This window comes from Dendrobates tinctorius, unplaced genomic scaffold (assembly GCF_039654945.1).
Source record: "Dendrobates tinctorius isolate UK_male_01 unplaced genomic scaffold, ASM3965494v1 ptg000396l, whole genome shotgun sequence".
Lineage (NCBI taxonomy): Eukaryota > Metazoa > Chordata > Amphibia > Anura > Dendrobatidae > Dendrobates > Dendrobates tinctorius.
Genome location: NW_027362062.1, coordinates 48291 through 73657, shown reverse-complemented (window position 1 = coordinate 73657; position 25367 = coordinate 48291). Strand labels below are relative to the sequence as shown.

At 45.3% G+C, this 25367-nt stretch overlaps 1 protein-coding gene across 2 annotated transcripts in view; it reads left to right on the top strand.

Annotated features, from left to right (window-relative positions):
* Positions 1–25367, top strand: part of FAF1 (Fas associated factor 1) — a 154290-nt gene that overhangs the window by 81021 nt on the left and 47902 nt on the right. For both annotated transcript variants that reach the window (XM_073563721.1, XM_073563722.1), the window contains exon 8: positions 22158–22244. In XM_073563721.1, coding sequence (XP_073419822.1) covers positions 22158–22244 — 87 coding nt within the window. The remainder of the gene's footprint in view (positions 1–22157; positions 22245–25367) is intronic.

Here is a 25367-nt window from a genome sequence, read left to right as displayed (position 1 = left end):
TTTTGATGATGCTCCAGAGGTTCTCAATGGGCTTGAGGTCGGGGGAAGATGGTGGCCACACCATAAGTTTGTCCTCTTTTATGCCCATAGCAGCCAGAGATGCAGATGTGTTATTTGCAGCATGAGACGGTGCATTATCAGGCATGAAAATGATCTTGCTGCGGAAAGCACGGTTCTTCCTCTTGAACAATGGCAGGAAGTGCTGTTTTAGAAACTCCACATAGATTATGGCGTTCATCTTTACCCCTTCAGGGATCCTAAAGGGGCCGACAATCTCTCTCCCCATGATTCCAGCCCAAAACATTACTCCACCTCCTCCTTGTTGGCGCCTTAGCCGTGTTTTCATGGGGTGTCCATCAACCAGCCATCCTCCACTCCATCCATCTGGACCATCGAGCGTTGCACGACACTCATCGGTGAACAGAACAGTTTGGAAGTCAGTCTTCATGTATCGTTTGGCCCACTGGAGCCGTTTCTGCTTGTGTGCAGTGGATAGAGGTGGTCGACAGGATGGCTTACGCACAGCTGCAAACCTTTGAAGGACCCTGCATCTTGTTGTTCGAGGGACGTTGGAGGCACCAGCAGCTTCACAAACTTGTCTGCTGCTATGACAAGGCATTTTTGCAGCTGCTCTTTTAACCTGACGCAATTGCCTGTTGGAAAGAGCCCTCAATTTTTCCTTATCAGCACCCACACGTGTGTGCTGGGAATCAGCTACATACTTCTTGATTGTGCGATGATCACGATGAAGTGTCTTGGCAATGTTGATTGTAGTCATGCCTTGACCTAAATACTCCACAATTTGTTGCTTCTCAGCAGCCGACACATCCTTTTTCTTTCCCATTTTGGCAAAAAATGTAGGCTGCTTAATAATGTGGAACAGCCTTCTTAAGTAGTCTTGCCTTTATTTGGACACACCTGCCAAACTAATTTGCACAGGTATCTGCAATTGCTTTCAGTGATGTAAAGAGCCCTGACACACATCACCATCAATGAGTGTAAATGACAAACAAAAAAATTGTAACCTTATCACTCCTAAACTCTTTTTGCATAATAATTTAGGAACACAGTTTAGTATTACCCCATTTTCAAGTTTTGGCTGATCTCGTGTTACAGGGTCTTTAAACTTTCATTTTACAAGTACATGTGAAGAGCACAGTTCTATAGAACACCGACCCATTATAGTCTATGGACATGTTATGTCTGTTTTTGTCTTTTGGGGGGGGTTTGCTGTGCTCGTCCCTCTCTCTCTCTCCTCTGTGGCCGCGCTCGTCCTTCTCTCTCTCTCTCCTCTGTGGCCGCGCTCGTCCTTCTCTCTCTCTCTCCTCTGTGGCCGCGCTCGTCCTTCTCTCTCTCTCTCCTCTGTGGCCGCGCTCGTCCTTCTCTCTCTCTCTCTCTCTCCTCTGTGGCCGCGCTCGTCCTTCTCTCTCTCTCCTCTGTGGCCGCGCTCGTCCTTCTCTCTCTCTCCTCTGTGGCCGCGCTCGTCCTTCTCTCTCTCTCCTCTGTGGCCGCGCTCGTCCTTCTCTCTCTCTCCTCTGTGGCTGCGCTCGTCCCTCTCGATCCTCTGTGGCCGCTCTCGTCCCTCTCTCGATCCTCTGTGGCCGCGCTCGTCCCTCTCTCGATCCTCTGTGGCTGCGCTCGTCCCTCTCTCGATCCTCTGTGGCCACGCTCGTCCCTCTCTCGATCCTCTGTGGCCGCGCTCGTCCCTCCCTCTCGATCCTCTGTGGCCGCGCTCGTCCCTCCCTCTCGATCCTCTGTGGCCGCGCTCGTCTCTCTCTCTCGATCCTCTGTGGCCGCGCTCGTCCCTCTCTCTCGATCCTCTGTGGCCGCGCTCGTCCCTCTCTCTCGATCCTCTGTGGCCGCGCTCGTCCCTCTCTCTCGATCCTCTGTGGCCGCGCTCGTCCCTCTCTCTCGATCCTCTGTGGCCGCGCTCGTCCCTCTCTCTCGATCCTCTGTGGCCGCGCTCGTCCCTCTCTCTCGATCCCTCTCTCTCGATCCTCTGTGGCCGCGCTCGTCCCTCTCTCTCGATCCTCTGTGGCCGCGCTCGTTCCTCTCTCTCGATCCTCTGTGGCCGCGCTCGTCCCTCTCTCTCGATCCTCTGTGGCCGCGCTCGTCCCTCTCTCTCTCGATCCTCTGTGGCCGCGCTCGTCCCTCTCTCTCGATCCTCTGTGGCCGCGCTCGTCCCTCTCTCTCTCGATCCCTCTCTCTCGATCCTCTGTGGCCGCGCTCGTCCCTCTCTCTCGATCCTCTGTGGCCGCGCTCGTCCCTCTCTCTCGATCCTCTGTGGCCGCGCTCGTCCCTCTCTCTCGATCCTCTGTGGCCGCGCTCGTCCCTCTCTCTCGATCCTCTGTGGCCGCGCTCGTCCCTCTCTCTCGATCCTCTGTGGCCGCGCTCGTCCCTCTCTCTCGATCCTCTGTGGCCGCGCTCGTCCCTCTCTCTCGATCCTCTGTGGCCGCGCTCGTCCCTCTCTCTCGATCCTCTGTGGCCGCGCTCGTCCCTCTCTCTCGATCCTCTGTGGCCGCGCTCGTCCCTCTCTCTCGATCCTCTGTGGCCGCGCTCGTCCCTCTCTCTCGATCCTCTGTGGCCGCGCTCGTCCCTCTCTCTCGATCCTCTGTGGCCGCGCTCGTCCCTCTCTCTCGATCCTCTGTGGCCGCGCTCGTCCCTCTCTCTCGATCCTCTGTGGCCGCGCTCGTCCCTCTCTCTCGATCCTCTGTGGCCGCGCTCGTCCCTCTCTCTCTCTCCTCTGTGGCCGCGCTCGTCCCTCTCTCTCTCTCCTCTGTGGCCGCGCTCGTCCCTCTCTCTCTCTCTCTCCTCTGTGGCCGCGCTCGTCCCTCTCTCTCTCTCTCTCCTCTGTGGCCGCGCTCGTCCCTCTCTCTCTCGATCCTCTGTGGCCGTGCTCGTCCCTCTCTCTCTCGATCCTCTGTGGCCGCGCTCGTCCCTCTCTCTCTCTCCTCTGTGGCCGCACTCGTCCATTCTGATGTAAAAACTGTAACAAATGTCAGCAAGTAGCATAGTGTCCATCTTGTTGGAATTTAGCCATAGGTAGTAGGCAACAGTCTTGAAATACGGTGAATGTTCGAGTGTTTTGCACACTAGAGGCTTCCTCTGTATTGCACAACACGGTCACCTGCAGTGCAGCTTCCATACTGTTTCTTTATGTGGCCATTTCATGTTGACACCTGTGCCTGGGAAAAGGAATCCAAGATCAGATCGATCATTGCCAAATCACAGGTGAGCCCTTTGTCGTCCTCACCAGGTGCTCATTAATGCTCTCCTGACCATGTGGCCCTTTAGCGGGTCGTAATGATAGGTTTGAAAACCACTGAATTAGCATGTAATGTGGTGATGCCTTGGAATGACGAGGCTGAGACACGTCTAGATCTCGCTTCCCACCACAAGGAAGAGACAAAGGACGTCGACTAGCCCAGAATGACAACTTGTCCATTAATAGTTGTGCATTTCTCAGGGCTGATATTAAGGTTCTTTAGGAAAATTACAGTGCCACGCTGTCCGCAGGATCCCTCAGGGGGCTACCTTGCTCAAGTTTCTGTATTTCCTTAATTTACATGTAATCGGCTTAAGGTTTAGCATTACCAGTATCAACCCCAACTAATTACCTGCATGCTAATTAAAGAAATCCTTACAGTTGGAACAGTATACGGCGGAGAGCTGGTTTTGCAAGCTTTGTAGTTAGCAGAAAAATAAAATTACTCGTGATTTTTTTTTTCCCCAAGTCAGTGGAAAAAAAGCTGATTATTTTAGATTAATGATCAATTTTGATTAACTTTCCTAACGATTTATTTTGTTCTGTAGCACAAACCCTTTCTTTTATTTGATATTAGATGTCAAACTGGATATGACTATACCAAACCCCTAGCTATATATTAGTAAATGTATTTATCTTAAAGAGGATCTAGCTGTATAACCTGTATACATCATGAAATAAATCACCTAGCCCTGATGAGGATGGAGTAAAGTGTATTCAGACTGTAGCGTCTATCTCCACCCACCACTATACTCCTCACTGCTCTACTGAGCATGTGCTGCAATCTTGGACATGCTCAGTAAAATCTGCAGCCTTCATAGCACTACTGGTCGATCTTCCAGTGCACCATCTGCTTCAAGAACCCAGTCTATATACAGCACTGGCAATAATTTAGAGACCACTGCATAGTTTTATAAAAATCAGCTTCTCTACATGTCTGACAGCCATTACATTCCAGTGTCAGTTGAATTCCAATCAGAGTACACCTCATTTTCCTTATGTGCTTCTGATTAGGTGATCACCTGAACCAAATCTTATTTAACAAAGGGAAGTATGAAAAAAAACCTGGCTGTGGTTTTCACAATCCTCTTGCAATGGGACAAGCTGGATGGCAAAACAATTTAATATCCTCAAAAGTAATAGGAATGAAAAAATAGCTTTTAACCATGCTAAAGGAGTTGAAAATAAAAGTCTTGAGTGAGGAAAAGAAGGGCTCAATTTTGGCTTTACTAGCAGAGGGATACAGTGAGCGTCATGTTGCCTCCATCCTTAATATTTCTAAGACGGCAGTCCATTACAACAAGGTCAAGCAGCAGACATTGGGGACAACAAAGCTACAGACAGGCAGAGGGCGAAAACAACTCCCCACTGACGGGGATGACTGTCATCTTATTCGAATGTCACTCAGCAACCGCAGGATGACATCAAGTGACCTTCAAAAGGAATGGCAAATGGCAGCTGGGGTGAAGTGCTTGGCAAGAACAGTTCGTATCAGGCTCCTAAAGGCAGGGCTCAAGTCAAGTAAAGGTAGAAAAAAAGTCTTTCATCAATGTGAAGCAAAGGAGAGTCAGGCTGAAGTTTGCTAAAGACCATAAGGATTGGACTATAGAGGACTGGAGTAAGGTAATCTTCTCTTCTGAGTCTAATTTTCAGCTTTGCCCAAAACCTGGTCGTTTAATGGTTAGATGAGAGACCTGGAGAGGCGTACCAGCCACAGTGTCTTGCACCCACTGTGAAAGACTGGTGGGAAAGCATGCCAAGACGCATGAAAGCTGTGATTAAAAATCATGGTTACTCCACAAAATATTGATTTCTGAACTCTTCCTGAATTAAAACATTAGTATTCTTGTTTCTAAATGATTATGAACTTGTTTTCTTAGCAGTATTTGAGGTCTGAAAGCACTGTTTTTTTTTTTTATATTTTGACCATTTTTCTTTGTCAGAAAAAAATACTAAATTTTTTGCTTGGAAATTCGGAGACATGTCAGAAGTTTATAGACTAAAAGAACAATTTACATTTTACTCAAAAATATACCTATAATGAGAAAAATCAGACAAGCTGAAATTTTTGCAGTGGTCTCTTAATTTTTGTCAGCGCTATATCTGTGCATTATGGGCCTGATTCATTGTTGCAAATTATAATTTTTTTGGGGGTATTTTTTTTAATATCTTTTAAAGCCCTTTTACACAGGTCGATGCAAACTGCATAGACTGGAAGGATTGTTAATATGTTCATTCACTCCCTACCTTGTTTGCATGTTGTCGCCAGCACATGCTCTGTTTACACTGAGAAATGCGCCGTCGGCAGCAACGATTATGTTAATTAAAAGGAGCAACCGTCTCCAATCAATGCCTCATCTTAACACACGGACAATCACACTCGTTCACTGTCTGATCAGTGGTGTGATTAGAGGAGCCATTGATTGGTAATGACGTGTATTATGAACTCTTGTTCCGGTGATTATTGTAAGGGCTCATTCACACATCCAGTTTTTTTTTTCCATGTATGAGAAAAACGGACCGATTCATTATGATCAGAATTTGATCACTGTGTGGTCCGCGAGTCATCCATTTTTCTCATACCCGGAGAAATAAAAAACAAAAGTTTATCCACTTTGTCAATTCGAATAGTCCGTGAAAATGGCATGTCCGTGATTTTTTTTTTTTTCTTTTTCACGGACCCATTAACTTGCACTGTCGACTTTGACCCAACCCTTGGATTAAAATTAACATGCCTCCATGATTTTTTCCGTGAAAAATCACAGATATGCAAAGCCTCATAGACTGTCACTGCGAAAAACACAGACAGGCCTTCGTATAGGCAGTTTGTGAATGAAGCCTAAAGGGGCCTTTTGTTAGAAGAGATCCTGTACAATCTTGATTAAATGAGATATCTCGCATAAATGGGATACCAGCCCTTTTTTTTTTTTTTTAATAACAGGCTCTGCAGTGATCAGCTAATCACAACCATGGGTCCAACTCCTGGCATACCCTGGGAACATTATTTTGCGGAAAAAAAACCAAAACATGGTCAGCAAGTTAGTTTCCCTCTCACAGCCGCGGCAGAGGAGCCGTAGTATTACGTGGATGCCATTTATGCGAGTGATTGTGCGGCTCTCCGTTCTCCTCTATGATGTCTATAGTCCAGAGTACTTTTTGCAGTCGTAGTCCAGCCCTAATCCCCTGGATTAGCTGCTCTGGTTTTGCATGTCCCCTCCTCCCTCCTTGGTGATTGACAGCTCTGGCTTGCCTTGGTTGAGCACTTGTCTTTTTGCAACATTTTTTCTCCATTGAATAGAACTCATTAAAAAAATGCATAAAAATAAGCTTAATGTAACACAATGTGTAAAAATCGCTCCAAAAAAGCACTATGTTGCTGACGACAATCCTAGAACACTAATGTAGCACGGTGCCGATGGAAGTCCAGGTTCACACTGTGATGTACGCCAGGAAATCTCCAGCGTTCAATTTAGAGGCTATAAACGTGACCCGAAAAGAGCCGAAACCCCAGATGACTAAAAATCATTGCAACTACCGGATCTTCTGGTTCCATGTTCACGAGTAGACTTTGGTATAAAGTCGGCGGCAGGGACAAAGATGTTGCAAGATTGAACACTATATATAATTCTTTTTTTTTTTTTTTTAATACAGTTGAAATTTTTTTCGATCATTTATTGGACAGGGTGGAAAAATTTCCCCCAGCAGATTGTCGTCTTTGTCACACTTATGAGGATAATTGGGCTGAGAATTTTTCACTTTACGTGATGATTGTTCCATGGATGTAGCGTGATGATTGTTCCAGGGATGTAGCATCTGTGCATGTATGTCATCTAACAGCAAGTGTCCTGATGTTCCAAAAATGGCACAATATCAGAATGAAATGGAAAACAAGGGAAAATGTTGCATCTCCTTGAATCTTAAAGATAATCATCATCACAAAATGACTGTTCAAACCAAACACAGGCGCTCGGTGCACACTTGTCTAGACTGAGGCGTTGAATGCACCTTCCCACTTACTAATTTTCCATCCATCTCTGCCCTTTCTTCCTTGATTGACATCTCTGACTTTATGGAGACAGAGGAAGGGCAGATATAGATGGAAAGCAAGTAGGTTAGACAGGTGCAGTGAACTGCTTGGCTCTGCGCCTGTGCTTGGTCTGAACAGTCATTTTGTGCAGATATACTCCCTGTAACAGATGCGGTGAGTTTATGCTTAAGATAGGCTGTTCTTATTATGTGGTGGTACATTTAAAGGGAATCTGTCACCTAATTTTTGTGCTATGAGCTGCGACCACCGCCATCAGGGGCTTATCTACAGGATTCTGTAATGCTGTAGATAAGCCCCCGATGTAACCTGAAAGATAAGAAAAGCAAGTTAGATTATACTCACCCGTGGGGCGGGGTCGGGTGCGGTGGGTGTCGCGGTCCGGCACCTCCCATCTTCTAGCGAAGTTGTCCTCCTCCTTACTTCTGCCATGGCTCCTACGCAGGCGCACTTACTTTGCCCTGTTGAGGGCAGAGTAAAGTACTGCATTGCGCAGGTGCCGGGAAAGGTCAGAGTGGTATGTTTTTGGTTATTGTCTTGCTGGAAGACTGAGCTACGACCCATTTTTAATGTCCTGGTGGATGGAAGGAGGTTGTCACTCAGGATTTTACGGTACATGGCTCCATCCATTCTCCCGTTGATGAGGTGAAGTAGTCCTGTGCCCTAAGCAGAGAAACACCACCAAAACATAATGTTTCCACCTCCATGCTTGACAGTGGGGATGGTGTTCTTTGGGTCATAGGCAGCATTACTCTTCCTACAAACACAGGGAGTGGAGTTAATGCCAGAGAGCTCAATTTTTGTCTCATCTTACCACAGCACCTTCTCCAAATCACTCACAGAATCATCCAGGTGTTCATTAGCAAACTTCAGATGAGCCTGCACATGTGCCTTCTTGAGCAGGGGGACCTTGCGGCACGGCAGGATTTTAAACCTTTACGGTGTAATGTGTTAACAATGGGTTTTCTTGGTGACTGTGGTCCCAGCGGCCTTGAGATCATTAACAAGTCCCCCCTGTGTAATTTTAGGCTGATCTCTCTCCTATCTCATGATCAAGGATACCCCATGAGGTGAGATTTTGCATGGTGCCCCAGATCGATGTCGATTGACAGTCATTTTGTATTTGTTCCATTTTCTTACTATTGCACCAACAGTTGTCTCCTTCTCATCCATCGTCTTACATATGGTTTTGTAGCCCGTTCCAGCTTTGTGGAGGTCTATGATTTTGTCCCTGACATCCTTATAAAGCTCTTTTGGTCTTGCCCATGTTGTAGAGGTTAGAGTTTGATTAATTGAGTCTGTGGACGGGAGTCTTTTTATAAAGGTGACTATGTAAGATAGCTGTCTTTAATGCAGATAACAAGTTGATTAGGAGCGTCTAACTAGGTCTGTAGAAGCCAGAACACTTAGGGTATGTGCACACGTTGCAGATTGCTGTGCGGAATTTTCCGCTCGGAATCTGCATATTTTGGCAGAATCCGCAAGTTAAAATCCATGCGTTTTTTTTTTTTTGTGGATTTCCTGCGAATTTATTGTGGATTTTGTGCGAATTTGGCCTGCGTTTTTACACCTGCGGATTCCTATAAAGGAATGGGTGTAAAAACGTGCGGAATCCGCACAAAGTATTGACATGCTGCGGGGAAAAAAAACGCTGCGTTTCCACGCGGATTGTTCCGCAGCATGTGCACAGCGTCTTTTTTCTTCCATTGAATATCATTGTACTGTAAATCACTTGCGGATCTGCAGCAAATCCACAACGTGTGCACATACACTTAATGGTCGTTAGGGGATCAAATACTTATTTCTCACTGCAAAATGCAAATCCGTTTATATAATTTATACAATGTGATTTTCTGGATTTTATATTTGATTTTCTATCTCTCAGTGTTAACATTAACCTACTCTCTTAAAATTATAGACTGTTCATGTCTTTGTCAGTGGGCAAACGTACAAAATATCCCATTATATGATAGACAGATAAGCAACACCATTTATTAAGCGCAAACCCACTATATCTATGTATATTTTATTTTCATTGGATATATGATCTTTATTGTATAATTATAATGTATTTACTAAATACTAATGGCTTAGTATTTAATGCATTATAATTATATAATAAAGATTACGTATTCAATGAAAACATATTTTTATTCTATAGATATTTTTTATGTAATATATTATAAATACAATGTGTAATACCTATTTATAATATATTATAAGTGCAATGATATATATGTGTGTGTGTGTGGATATATATATATATATATACACACTCACTGGCCACTTTATTAGGTACACCATGCTAGTAACGGGTTGGACCCCCTTTTGCCTTCAGAACTGCCTCAATTCTTCGTGGCAGAGATTCAACAAGGTGCTGGAAGCATTCCTCAGAGATTTTGGACCATATTGACATGATGGCATCACACAGTTGGCGCAGATTTGTCGGCTGCACATCCCTGATGCGAATCTCCCGTTCCACCACATCCCAAAGATGCTCTATTGGATTGAGATCTGGTGACTGAGGAGGCCATTTGAGTACAGTGAACTCATTGTCATGTTCAAGAAACCAATCTGAGATGATTCGAGCTTTATGACATGGCGCATTATCCTGCTGAAAGTAGCCATCAGATGTTGGGTACATTGTGGTCATAAAGGGATGGACATGGTCAGCAACAACACTCAGGTAGGCTGTGGCGTTGCAATGATGCTCAATTGGTACCAAGGGGCCCAAAGAGTGCCCAGAAAAAATTCCCCACACCATGACACCACCACCACCAGCCTGAACCGTTGATACAAGGCAGGATGGATCCATGCTTTCATGTTGTTTACGCCAAATTCTGACCCTACCATCCGAATGTTGCAGCAGAAATCGAGACTCATCAGACCAGGCAACGTTTTTCCAATCTTCTACTGTCCAATTTCGATGAGCTTGTGCAAATTGTAGCCTCAGTTTCCTGTTCTTAGCTGAGAGGAGTGGTACCCAGTGTGGTCTTCTGCTGCTGTAGCCCATCTGCCTCAAAGTTCGACGCACTGTGCGTTCAGAGATGCTCTTCTGCCTACCTTGGTTGTAACGGGTGGCAATTTGAGTCACTGTTGCCTTTCTATCAGCTCGAACCAGTCTGCCCATTCTCCTCTGACCTCTGGCATCAACATGGCATTTCCGGCCACAGAACTGCCGCTCACTGGATTTTTTTTCTTTTTCGGACCATTCTCTGTAAACCCTAGAGATGGTTGTGCGTGAAAATCCCAGTAGATCAGCAGTTTCTGAAATTCTCAGACCAGCCCTTCTGGCACCAACAATCATGCCACGTTCAAAGGCACTCAAATCACCTTTCTTCCCCATACTGATGCTCGGTTTGAACTGCAGGAGATTGTCTTGACCATGTCTACATGCCTAAATGCACTGAGTTGCCGCCATGTGATTGGCTGATTAGAAATTAAGTCTTAACACACAGTTGGACAGGTGTACCTAATAAAGTGGCCAGTGAGTGTATGTATATATATATATATATATATATATATATGTGTGTGTGTGTGTGTATATATATATATATATATATATATATATATATATATATATATATATATATATATATATATATATATATATATATAAAATCATCCTCTTCCCTTGTAAAAACAACAAACCAAAAAGCCCATGCTGATTGATTTGATAGCTATAGATTCATGGTATTGGGGGCTAAGGACGTCAGTAATTAGCATGCGCTCTGCATTGTGTCAACCTGCGCTAATGTTTTTCACCAATAATTTCTTTAAAAAAAAAAATCCTTGGGAGCGAGTAGCATTAGGGTACCGTGAAGGAGCCTTGGCCCGGTGGAATCGCCCTGCACCCCCGTCCTCCGCTCTCATTCACCAGGCAGAACAGATAGCCGTTCAGCCCTTTTGTCCGGATTGAATGAAGCCCTCTGATATCTGGGCACGTTTCTCCAATTCACGCGCAGCAGCAAGGCCTCTTCCAAGTTCTTTCACTCTGACCAATTGGCCATATAGTGCGAGTTTGCAGTTTTGCACTTCAGATCCTTTCGATAAATAATCCAGCTGGACTCTCCATTTTCTGGCACCGAGACGGGAGCTGCAATTAAAACCACAAAACGAGCCTGGGTCGCTGTAATTTAGAGGGTTTTACAAAGAGTGCAGCTCTATGGTCGGGAGCCTGAGCCTTCCCGAATCATTATAGCTCAGGAGTTGGAAGAGATGGATTTTGAGAAAAAAATGGCAATACTTTCCATTTTGGTCTTGTTTAAAGGTCTGGGAGCAGAGCTGTCCACTGGGGGGCAGTGACGGGCCTGATACGCCAAGTCCGGTGCCTCCTGGAATCAACTTAGATTATGTGTTTTTGTTTTTATAGTGTGGCTTTTTGTTGTTTGTTGTGTTACTGAAGCCTACATTTAGATGTGTTGTTAGTCGTGAAAGTTCCTTTTGTTGGTGGTTGAATATTTCGCAATAGCATGACTTCCATTATTTAAAAAGTTTGATGCTATGACTATACTATAAACAGACACCGGAGCACTAGTCACAACCTCCATCAAGGTTTAGGCCATGTTCACACTTGTTTTACAGTATAAGTAGGTGAGCGGTGCCATACGAGGTCACATCTACAGCTCTGTGTTTGGCTGCAGCGGTGTCACTGCTGCACCCAAACAGCAGAGACCAGTGCCACGACGGAGACGCAGCGCTGCTCCCTACCAAAATACCGTAAGTTAAGTTCATCTTCTTTTTTTATTTTTTTTTTTATTTTACATGTAAGGTTAGGTTTCTAGTTTTTGACGCTGCATATCTTTGCTGCACAAAAAACCCAGTGTCTCACACTTCCAGGAAAGTGGATGGGACGTACATAAATATCGTACCACCTGTGCTTTTTTTTTGTATTCCCTTTTTTAAATTAAAACCGCAACATGTCAACTTCTTCCGTGAGTTCGCAGAATTTTACGTGCAGATTTTCTCTATAGAATTGCATTAGATGTGGAAAATCTCCCCCCCCCCAAAAAAAAAAAAAAAGCATGTCATCTACACGATTTTAGGCTATGTTCACACCTTGTGTTTTTGCAGCATGTTTTTTTTTTTTTTTTCAAATGCAAATCTTAAGCTGCAAAGTCTGAGATTTCAGAAATCTCCTGCACACACACTCGTTTTATTTTCATGACTGATTTGGAAAACTGCTGGATGTCACTTCTTTCAGCGTATTTGCAGCGTTTTTTCACCCATTGGAGAGTAAGTGGAAAAAAAATGCAGGTTTTGCGGCCTTTTTGGTGCAAAAACTTAAGCAAATAAAGTAAATTGTTCTCTTTTTTTTGGGGGGGGAGGGCACTAAACTTTTATAAGGCTAGTTTCACACTAGCGTTTATTCCACACAGCGCACGGCGCCGCTAAGCCCCGCCCCCTGCCGGCTCCCTGCCCGCCCCATCCGGTCATCACCGCCTACTATCGCACATGGACACTTGCGATCTGCGCACCCTATCTTTAGCATAGGGTGCTCAGATCATGCGCTGGCCGTGCGCTAGTAGGATTTTGGCGTGCGCTGCGCACTTTTGAAGGTGCGCCCGTGTGCGCCGAACGCAGCATGTTGCATTTCGGCGCACCTTCAAAAGTCCGCAGCGCACGCCAAAATCCTACTAGCGCACGGCCAGCGCATGATCTGCGCACCTTATGCTAAAGATAGGGTGCGCAGGTCGCAAGCGTCCATGTGCGATAGTAGGCGGCGATGACAGGATGGGGCGGGCAGGGAGCCGGCAGGGGGGTGGGGCTTAGCGGCACCGTGTGCTGCGTGGAATAAACGCTAGTGTGAAACTAGCCTAACATGCGCAAGAGACAGGAAAAAACGCAACAAAACCTGCTTTTTGCAATCAGCTTAAACGCAGCTTAACCCCTTAACGACTGCCGATACGCCTTTTAATGGCAGCAATTTAAGGGTACTTTGGAATTTCCCTGGGGTTTCGGCTGCCAGGGGTAGCCAAGACCCCTGAGAAAATGATTCGGGTCGGTCTCTACCTACCCCAGTATTGTGATCGCTGTTATTAACTGAATAACTGCGAACGTACAAGAAAAAGTGTCTGATTTCCCTTTTAATTTCTCTCTCATCTGATGTGATCGCACATCAGAGGAGAGCGAAATGGGGTCCCCGATCCTCCCCCTGGTACCTCCGGTATCCCTGCATCCCCCCCGTGAAGTCTCCCTGCCCGCGACTTCTTCCGGAAAGAAAACGGTGGGCGCATGCGCATTGCGCACGCCAAGATCTGCCAGCCGGCACCCGGAAACAATAGGAAATTTTTCCTATTGGTTCATTTTGATCACTGTGATAGACCCTGAAAAAGCCCACGCAAAACGCGCGTCGGGGCGGCGTGTGCGACACCGCAGGCAGTAATGGGTAAGAACAGTATGGAGATTTGACCTTGTGGCATTTCAGTCGGCGATATACATATATACAATTACCTCACTTGGGGATCTAAAGTGTCTGTGCTGATACTACGACTCGGGCCCTATGGAACTTACTATTGCACCATCACTTTATTTATATGGGAATTTCATACCAAGCTCGAACCTAACTGCTACAGTGTTGGTGTTGTACCCTTGTGGCACTTGTTTCTCTCTGGTTGAAACTCTGTCATGATATTGATGTTATTTCTGTAAGTGCCATTTTATACTGATTTATAATAATAGCAATAATTGATTTTTTTTTTTTTAATTTCATGGTGGATTGATTACTCTGTTTCCTTGCATGTTTACAATTTGGTGGGAGTATATCCATGGCTATTGCCGCTGGTGGTTTTGGGTATTCAGGCCTGGAGCCACTGCTTATACAATGTGTTCTGTTCCTAAGATTTATGTATAACAAACTTCTACTGAGAGATACTATTTAATTGTCAGATGTTGACTTGCAGAATAGCTACCTCCAGTATGTGGCGCTAGAGAGCGTTTTCCTTCCGTCCGTAGGACACCTAACTGCCATATCCATTCTCTCAGGGAGTTGTGCCAGTCCATGGTCTTGGCATCGTTTAGCAGTGCCCATTATGGACACTTGGAGACTACAAGAACAGAATTTTTTTTATTTTTTTTTTTTTTTATAAAGAGGGGCGCCTGACTTTTAAAAATGTACAATTTGTCCACTGCTACGCTTGGAGAAATGGGTGTGCACACGCGAAAAATCACTATATTTTTTTTTTTTCACAATTCCCTGAATTTTGCAACTTTTCAAAGCACTTTTTTTTTGATACATCGGGGACCTTGAAGTCCTAAAAAGGGTGTCAGGATATTTTTTTTTTTTTTTTTTACAAAAGTGGAGAGGACCCAACCCAGGATTGACTACCATTTGTGAAAATAATAAACGTGCCTTCTTCAAGTAAATCTTCTCATGTCGCGTCCATGACCGCGGCCGACGTCTGCAACCTTCATTATTCTGCACGTGGAGAATTTTTTTTTTTCGAAGCTCAAACTTATTGAAAAGATGTAAAATGACATTGAAAATAAATGTATATACCGAAAGAATGAAGAAAATGTCTCTGACCCTGATGAGACTGTCGCCGTGAGGGCTTTGACTCGAAGATGGCGTGATTATTACATTTTCTTTAAAAAAAAAAAAAAAAATAAAATATTTGGGTTAGGGGTAAATTCCTGGTGATGATACTGTAGGAAGATACTGTCATCTCTCGTCTCATCCAGAAGGTACTGTTGCAGATGAGGAGGTGAAGGAATTTCTCTTCTTGTTGTTCGCTCGTCTCTTAGTTTCTCATTATTGTTTCTGGCACAGTCTAATTTATACGAGATGCCCAAAATTCGCAATTTCTTCTCATATTTTTATATCATTTATTAAATATACAGTATAGGTTACTGGTTTCTGTGATTGGGCGACTCCAAATATATCATTTTCTTCACCAGTTTACTTAATGGTGTATATCTACTTTTCTATAGCAATAGAATGAGTGCAGCTTCGCTTAACCCCTTTTAACCTGTTCGTTCCACCAGCAGTCAAGTCAGCTGCAGCCAATCACAACCCACAGCGGTACTTCTGCTGGTGAAAGTCTCCTCTTATGGTGGCAGTGTAGATCGGGGAATGGACTTTTTGTTTTTTGCACGGACATGCCCTTTAATTTTTTTTTTTTTTTTTTTTGCCCTATCATTTTTTTTTCCGCCATTTATATGCATCTGCAAAATGAGGCTGATGATTGTTTACTCTTCTATCTGTTCTATAGAGAACTCATGAGTGCTCGGTCAGGATGAGTGTGCATGTATATGTAGGTGGACGTACACATGAAATAGCTGACAGCTCTGTCTCCAAACTTCCACATACACACAAACACTCCGCTCTGCCGTGTGATCATGTGTTTTCAACAGGGACAGCTCTGGCATCGGCAATCTCCCCTGGAATCAAAGGACTGGGTGTTAAAATTCCAATTTCCTGATCTGACAATCCCCCCCCAAATCATGGTTGAGAGTAAAGTCGGGAGGCGCCCATACAGATCAGGTGACGGGCTGAAATAGGCAATCTTTCATTTAAGGTGTTTGCTTACAAATAAAAGAAGGTTGGGTCTGCTGCCCACAATTCCGAAAGTTTTGCTCCTTTTTCAGAGACACTGGGAGGGAAAAGATACCGTACCTTTTATTGAGAAGCATCTATAGGTTTTGGTCTCTTAATACTCCTAAACGTTCATTGGAAATGAGATTATGATTGTGCCGATCGAACCTTTTCGGTAGAATCATGTTACCGCTTCTGTAATTCGAGTATTGTAGGGGCAAAGTGGCCTGAGGTGTCGAATATCTACGAAACCTTTACTGATTCACTGGAAATGAGGTTATGTTATACTAGATGTGTGCCCGATGCTATCGCATGGGGAGGGCAGTAACATCACGATGGTGGCAGATTTGCGGCGCTGAGGGTGGCGGCCCACCCACTTCCGTGCAGTCACAACTGGCAGGAAAGACGGTGTTTTGTGGCCTGTGCTGGAGATGGTGTGCGGCGCCACCAGAGGGTGGCCGCACCCAATCTCCAGCACAGACCTCAAGCCGCGGTCTTTCCTGCCGGCTGTGACTGCACGGAAGTGGGTGGGCAGGCAGCGGAGGGATCCGGCGCGTGTAGTCAGGCGGTGGGTCCTGGTGGGGGTCCGGCAGCGGCATCCCTCTCATTACTTCCCCCTCATTACACCCCCTTCATTATACCCCTCTCGTTATAGCCCCTCGCTGCACCCCTTTCACAGCCTTGTGATCCCAGCGGCGGTCTGGATTCCAGCGGAGGTCGGGGTCGCAGCGGCGGTCGGGATCCCAGCGTCAGCCTGGATCCGAGCGGCAGCTGGAATCTTAGCGGTGGCCTGGATCGGAGCGGCAGCTGGGATCCCAGCGGCGTTCTGGATCGCAGCTGCGTCCTGGATCCGAGCGGCATCACTTGGGTGTTCCAAAATGGCGGTCGGCGTACTTCCGGTGCGGCGCAGTGGATTGTGGGATTCAGGGATATCCAGACGGAAGTGGATGACAGACAATTATATAGATAGATTGTTCAGATCCAGTCTTTTCTGGATGGTCTGAACCACGTTATGACTTCTTTACTTTGAGTACCACTTATTGTAGGGGCAAAGTGGCCGGAGGTGTTGAATATCTGCGAAACCTGTACTGATTCACAAGTTGAATTTTCAATGAAGGGGAATGAACCTCGGCCATCTTCAGTATTTTTGAGCCCTCCAGCAAATTGATACATGAAATTCCATCTGTAATGCCGTGCCGTACCCCCGAATCCTGGAACAATGGCATGTGTCTTTAGTAAGTGATAAATGTGAAGCGAGAGCGGGCAGCGCTGGCATCTCCTCAAAACAAACGCGTTGTCCCCATGAATTGATTTCGTCAAACATTACCTAAAATGTTGTGGATGGCAGGCTCACCGCGGGGGCCGCCTGTGACAACTAGTTTTCTTTCAGATAAGCTGTTAAGCAGGGGTCACTGTGCTAGAATAAGCGCGGAGAATACATGTTCGCTGGCAAACATGAGCAAATCTTTGATCACTTTTGTGCGGCACATCAGTCTGGCATTGTGCTTTATACCAACACAACACTATAACAAGATGAGGCCTTTCAAGCTCGCGATAGCCCAGGAATGTTATTGAAATCCGTGCCGTTGCCGATAAGTTAATAGAAGAGGCAAACACTGTTCATTTCATAATGCCGCACGGTGCGATTCCCAGCTGAAAGGAATGCGGGGAATCTGCTTCTTGGTGACACTTTTTTAACTCTTCGATCCCCAGGTTGTAAATTATGGGGAGGCCGAAAGGGGTGCTACCGTCTCACAAAGTTACGGCGTGTTGCAGGAACAGGTGGCGTCAGACCTCTGTGATCCTCACTGATCCTATAAATTAAAGGGTTATCCTTAATACTTCTCATTCTCACCTAGCCTTGTGGATCGATAGTTGTCCAATTGGCGGACCCCACTTATCCTAAGAACATGGCTATGAAATGCCCCCCCCCCCCTTCCCCTTTGGAATAAAGCAATTGACCAAGTTGTTCTTTCACTATGATAATGCCGCATGTTGTAAAGCGCTATACTCTGCAGCCCCGTAGAGAATGAATGGAGCCGCGAGCAAATTCTGCAGCACAGGTCCATTCAAATGAATGAGGTTGCAGGTCCCTGCACAGCGGCCGGGAGCAGCGACCCCCATCTTACACAGTAAAGACATCCTCGTTTTATGAGATGGGAAACGCCTTTTAGGGTCTGTTCACAGCCGCAGGGAAAAAAAACCTCAACATTTTACAGTACCAGCAAAGTCAATGAGATTGTGGAGTCACGTTAGTAGAACTGGTGCCAGGCCTTTTTTTTTTTCACAGAAAGTAAATGTTTAGTTTGCTGCCCTACTCCTGTATTTAAAGGGAATCTGTCAGCAGGTTTTTTGCTATGTAATCTGAGGACAGCATGAGGGGTAGGGGCTGAGACAGGAATGTGTCACTTTTTAGGCTGTGTGCTGTTGTTTCAATACAATGACTGACTTATCACCAGGAGGTTATCACTGCCTGGACTACAGCTCACGTGAGCCCTGGTCTGACCACGCCCACTGCTGCGATAAGCAGCTCACTGTCAATATACAATGTACATAGAGAGCCTGGTGTGGATGGGGGCTGCTTTGAGCTCTGCTTTATGCTACATCTATAAACTCTGGATTGTTTTGCCCCCACTAGACTAAGTGACACTAATGGGCGACTTATCCCACTATGCGACACTTGCCAGAGACATATGTTAAGTGAATCAGGCAGCATGTTTGTGTTATGTAATCTGAGAGCAGAGACCCTGATTCCAACTATGTCACTTACTGAGCTATGTGTTGCTATTTCAATACAATCAGTGTTTTATCAGCAGGAGATTCGCTACAGAACTAGCTGCCTCGTGCCTGCTAGTCAACTGCTCTGTGTAACCCCGTTCCCAGCACTGATTGGCATATTTCTGCTTATGCACAGTGTGTGTCGGGGGGGGGGAAGCTGCCAATCAGCGTTATGGGTGGGTTTTACAGGGCTCAGCGTTCAGAAGAGCAGTGCTAGATCTGCAGCAGATAAAGCAAAGATTGTAGGAAAATGACAGCATGCAGCAGACCGGCAAGTGACACATCGCTGGAATCAGGGTCTCAGCTCCTACATCATGCTGCTCTCAGATTACATAAAACCTGATGACAGGAAGTATATGCCTTAAAGGGAGACTGTGTATCCGTGTTAAATAAAATTAATGTGAAGAGACTCTAACCAGAGTATCCTACTACTCCCACCTTGAGGCAGTGCTTGCAGAAGGCTTGTTAGTTTGCCGTCCTCTGGAAATGACTTGTGAAGATCTTACAATGAGGTTGTGCCACTTAATAAGAGATAAAATGTACTATAATCCTGCGTCTTGCCTCGTCCACGTAACGGGAATCCTGCTCCTTTATTATTTCCTATAACTTGGTTTTATCTAATGGTCTGGATAAGATTGCTATTTGTTAAGCAGAGTCTTCATTTTCAGACTTCATTACGGGAGTTCTGCTGGATGCAATGAAGTAGGGATTGGTGTTAATCCCTCTCTCTATAGCCCTGATTGCCCGAAACTAATGAAGGAATCACAGATGACCCAGGAGGGAACTCACGGGTGTTTAGGGGCCACAAACCCATCGCCTTGCCGCTATTTCCACGTCTCGTATTTCTGTGGATACTGTATGATCGCCGCTGCCCAGCCTAACCTTCTCAGCGACCACACCACGGATAGAGACATAGTCCAGGGCTGTCACTGGGAGGGCGACGTGTCGACCAGACGTCCTTATGTTCTCTTCCTTACTGACAAATAAGACATTTTATGTTCTGGTGTTAAGGTGCTGTGGTCTGGATTATTGGGGAAGTTCATTATTGTATCTCCTCCAATATGGGATGCTCAGGAACGAGGGCCTGTTTTAAGGGCAGGCAAATTGGGCAGTAGCTCAGGGAACCTAAGAATTAAACCAAAGCAAGCGTCAGTTTTGAAGTTTTTAATATATAATTGTTTTATGTGGTGTAAAAGCCGCTGTTCCTCTGAATCCGGCATTGTTTTTCTTTTGTTCCTGTGCCTCTTCTTCCCTGTATCGATGTCTGGTCTTCTTAGTCAAGGGGGCTTGCTCCTCATGAAGATGCACATGGAGGAGTCGTTTTGGCTATAAAACGGAAGAAGGAGCCTTATCTCAAGAATGGAGAGACGCAGAAACTAAAAAAAAGTTAACTTCGGGTAACAGCTCCATTTACACCAGGTTACAAAATGACATTTATGACAAGTGCCAGGTTCACTTTACGGGGCTACTCTTGGGATCCTGCATTAGTTGGAGCACCATATGGTAGTATTTTATGGGCTATACGTGGCAGTATAATCTTGCCACTCTATGACCCTATTACTTGTCGGTAAGTGAAAGCATTTTTATGGGGGCTAGAGTTACTACAAAAGTCATCTAAAAATGACAAGCGGAGGGCCACACTCTTTTGTGCCAAGTGCTCCTTTTTCTAAAATAATAAACCTGCTTAAAGGGCATGGTTGTGCATCACTATAAGGAGTTGTCCACTACTCAAACAACCCCTTCTGAATACCTATATTTCCCCCTAGTAAAATAATAACACTTATACTCCACTCTGGTACTAGCGCCGGTCGTGTGACAAAATGTGGCCCATCATCGCTGGTTTCACTCTCCTCTCCTAGGGACACAATTGACATCTTGGGGAGTTAGCTCTGCGGCTGTCATTTCCTCTGGATGTCTTAATGTGTCCGAAGGCGAGGCGAGTGAAGCCAGCGCTGATTGGCCTCAGGGATCGCGTGACATAATATCACACTATCCCCGGGAGAGCCAGTGCTGACACAGCTGGAATGGCAATGGAGTTGAGTGCAAGTGTTACTATTTTACAGGGGGAAATATATAGGGGATTCAGAAGGGGTTGTCGGAGTAGTGGACAAACCTTTTAAATGGATTACAAGGTGAAAACAAGTTATCACGTATCCATTGGTTAAGCGATAACTTATTGGTTATTGGCAGTCCGATCACTGTTACCTGCACAGATTAGGAGAGCAGGGACCGGAGGTCAGACCCCCACTGATCATTGAGTTATCACTTTTCCTAGGGATCAGTAAAGCTTTGTTTTCACACCTCAACCCCTTTATTGAGAAGGAATTGTGTATGGCGCCTATAGGAGCGGCGATGTGATGCCTGATGGTCTCCATTAACATTTCTTCACCCTTGGTAAACCCTGTTTCCTCTTATGGGGCTCGGTTTTGATATTAGACTTTGGTTCTCCAGTAAGGAACACTTTCCTGTTTCTTATTCATCTAAGAAGGTAAATCCCATAGTATTATACGCCTGAGACTGGGATGTTCCCGCACATTGAATTGGTCTTATCGTTCGTGCAGTGAATGTCCCCTGGCTTTTCTTTCTTCCTCAGAGGTCAAGCAGGACCATATTGGTTGACCTTCCTCTATATACATGGACTTCATTGACCTTGCTCTGTAAATACAATGGTCGTGAAGGTTTCTCTGCAGCAAAGGGCAATTAACACAAGTCCACACAAGCGCGCCAGCTTGACGGTAATTGTGTTGTCTACCATTGGGCCGTGTTAAACCCACTGCTTCTCCCTCCCTGCATATGAAGGTTTTTTTTGTTTTTTTATTAAAGCACTTTCCAGTTTTAGTGAAATATTTACAGCATTTTCAAAAAAATGTGCCTTTTTATGTAATATAGTTATGTCACTTTTATATACTTTTCAAGATATCTAGGGGGAGATGATGCAGACAGGTGCTAGAATTGACAAGCAAAGGTGGGAGGAACGCCATCATACTATATATCATTACAGACACATGAAACTGCTGAAAACGGCACTGATGTGGTTTAACTGCAACTTGGCTTTTTTTTTTTTTTTTGTATTGCTGATATTCGCACTGTGTTTCCAGATAAAGGTTCAATGTATGTGAACTGAACACACTGTCGACTGGACCACAAAACCAATTAATGTGAACATGGTTGTTCCAACTTTCTCATGACGGCAGATGTTAGGGGGAGGAAGGATTGGGCAGTTGGACTTCAACTTGACTTATCATTTAGTTGTCGAAGACAATAAGCCGCTGCCAGAGTTGTCTAGCAGCGGCTTTCTTCTCTGCCCCCATCCAGAACATATGCAGGCTTGGCCGCGCATGTTGTTGTATGAGGGGAGCGGAGAAATGGCAGTAAAGAGGCATTTTTCCTAAGGCTTTAAAATGTCAAGAACATTAGGATTGCAATTTTCCCGTGAAACATTGGGATGTGTAGATCGTCGTCTGTGCTGCTCCCCATCTTCTGTTTCAGATGTGCGTCCATTGTGTGATTTCACCGTGTTTTGTTTTATTCACTAGGTAAAAAGAAACGTCTCCGATCTCACCAGCATCCCTGTTCGCCATCAGATGTGGGAAGGCTGGCCTCCATCTGCTCTAAACGACAGCGTAAGTTACCCTCTGCCTGTGCTGTAGGTTTGCACTTGAGCGTTATTCTAAGAACACGACCCTTCAGATCGTAATTGCATTGCTTGTGGCCGAGGGTTCTGGAACTTGTGATGAAAACTGTGATTTTATCAAAACCATGACAAGCAGCCCAATAAGTTACACATTGCTGGAATCGGGGTGCCTCTCCCTCGATCGTGCTGCTCTCGGATTAAATAGCAAAAATCCGCTGACTGATTCCATTTAATGCCCATTTTGGCAAGGTATTAATCTGTGAACGACGACTTGTTCCAGTTATCGGAGGGAGGGATCGGACCGCTGACAATATCTGACTCTTCCTTCAACTTCTAGATGCAACTAAAATTACGAAAAAGTAACTTTTTAACTTGTCATAATTAAGAACAAAAAAGCTAGATTATATTAGACTTCAGATCTGCAAAACACAAACAGACCGTAAAGATCAGATTATTCACTTTAAGTTACATGATGAATTGTGGACCCGTGCTCCTCTCCTGCCAGAGCGGTATTTTCTTAGCTCGTTCTCGGGGGTCTTCCGCGTGCTTGCGTCCATAAACTGCCCCATCACCACATACTTTGCAGATCTTGTTTGAATAAGACACAAGCCTTGTTTTTCAGCCGGCGCATTCTCTGCCGGACACATAGAAGATGGTGCTAGATCGTTTCCGCATGAGAGCCTCTCTAAAGCCTCGGCTGCCATGTATGTAGAAGTAAGACGCGGCTTGGCCCCGGGGGACATTGTTACTGTGCAAATTACTAACATTTCTTATATCAAATGCGCTGTGTTAATAATAAGTCTTAATATATCCAGTTGAGAGCAGTTCCTGGCTCCCTACGTGAGCCGCCGGCTGGTGACTACGACCTGCAGATGATGCTGGTGACGTGTGAACCTGGCCGTGATGTGACGGAGAGCGGAGCAGAAAACGCATACAACACCCTGTAATATCTGTATCCGCTTATAAACTTTGATGTTTTTTTTAAATATTGCTTTATTATTTTGATGTTTATTTTTCCCCAATTTCCCAAACTTTGTCTCCATGTGTTCACTGTAAGTCAATTTAAGCTCATTGTATTTTATCGGTGGCCAGCACGGGTACTAAATTGCTAGGGACGTCTTTAGGTGTCAATGGATTAGCGCTTCCTGCAATCTAGGTCCGGGTCCCTTGAGATATTTTTTCACCCTTGGGGCATGTGCTATGTAACAAACAACCTGTAAATAGAATATATTCAGTACTGTGGAAACTATGCTGCAAAGTAAGGCTATGTTCACACATTACAATTTTTTTCTGCGTTTTTTTTTAATTCAAACTTTCTGCAGTACTAGCAAAGTCTGAGATTTCAGAAATCTCATGCACACAGCTTAGGTTTTTTTTTTGTCCTCATTATTTTATGCAATACCTTGGTTTTTGCAAAATGCAGCATATCACTTTCAGTGGCTTTTTTTTTAGCGGTTTTTTCAACATTTTTCACCCATTGAAGGTAATTGATGGTGCAAAAAAAAAAAAAAAAAAAAAAAGCCTGATGAAGTAGAATCATATTTTTGTATGCACTAAACTTTATCAGCATGCACAAGAAGCAAATGTCCCATGAAAAAAAAAATGCAGCAAAAACTAAATAAAACCTGCTATTTTGAAGCAAGTTTCTTACCGCCAAGAGAGCAAGCTTTGCCCGCAGAAAAAACACATTAAAAACGCAATGCGTGAATGTAGCCTAAGAATGCTTCCAGAAATAGAAGTGTTGATAGTTTATTTTTTTTATCAACAAATCTAAAATTTAGTGAAGAAACAAGAAATCTGAATCACACTAATATTCGGTGTAAGCACCCTTTGCATTCAAAACTGCATCAATTCTTCATCAATTCTTCTAGGTGGACTTGCACAAAGCAGGAATTTTGTAGAATTAAAGGAAGGTATATGAGTAACTGAGTATACCAGTCGCTGTCATTAAGTGAAACGGAAACATGTGTAAGGCTGGTTTCACATTAGCGCTTTTTAAGCGCACGCACGGCCGGGGGTAGCTCCGCCCCCGAGCCGGCTCTCTGCCCGGTGTGCCCGCCCCTTGCTTGTAGCGCCGCCTCCTAGCGGACAGCGGCGCCTGCGATCGGCGCACCCTATCTTTAGCATAGGGTGCGCAGATCGTGCGCAGGCCGTGCGCTAGTTGCGCTTTGACCTGCGCTGCGCACTTTTGACGGTGCGCCGTGCGCGCCAAAATCCGAAAAGTTCGATTTTGGCGCGCACGGCGCACCGTCAAAAGTGCGCAGTGCAGGTCAAAGCGCAACTAGCGCACGGCCTGCGCACGATCTGCGCACCCTATGCTAAAGATAGGGTGCGCCGATCGCAGGCGCCGCTGTCCGCTAGGAGGCGGCGCTACAAGCAAGGGGCGGGCACGCCGGGCAGAGAGCCGGCTCGGGGGCGGAGCTACCCCCGGCCGTGCGTGCGCTTAAAAAGCGCTAATGTGAAACCAGCCTAAGACTGTGTGAAGAACAGTTAAACTCTGCTACAAAGGTGTGGTTGCCAAAGACCATCACAGGTTATTTGCAATGGCAAGACTGATCACAGCAGCAAGCTACAAGGTGGTTATACTGCATCAGCAAGGTCTCGTCTAAGAAAATATATCAAAGCAAACTGGCATTTGAAGGTGCGCTGTTCAAGCTCTTTTGAAGAAACACCAAGAAATGGGCAACGTTGAGAACAGTAGATGTCATGGTCAGCAAAAGAAATGACCTATCACGCTTTCCTTGGAAGATGTCCAGCATTGCCATCAGTTCAGAACTGGCAGCAACCAGCGGGACTCAACTACACCAATCTACTGTTGGGAGAAGTCTGGGCCAAAGCAGTCTTTATGGCTGAATTACGGCTAATAAAACCGTGACTTCGGTATGATTTCAAGGGCAAGTGACTTCACTATTCTCGAACACATAGGTACTGGGATGTAGAATATTGGAGGTAGGTGTTGGCCAGTATTGGGCTGTATTGCAGCAACTAGAGTTGGGAATGTGGTCCAAATTAATGGTGTCCTCAGTGCTGAGAAATACAGGCAGACACGTCTGATTTGCTGCAAATTTATTCTGCAGCCGGACAACGACATCCAACATACAGATAATGTAAT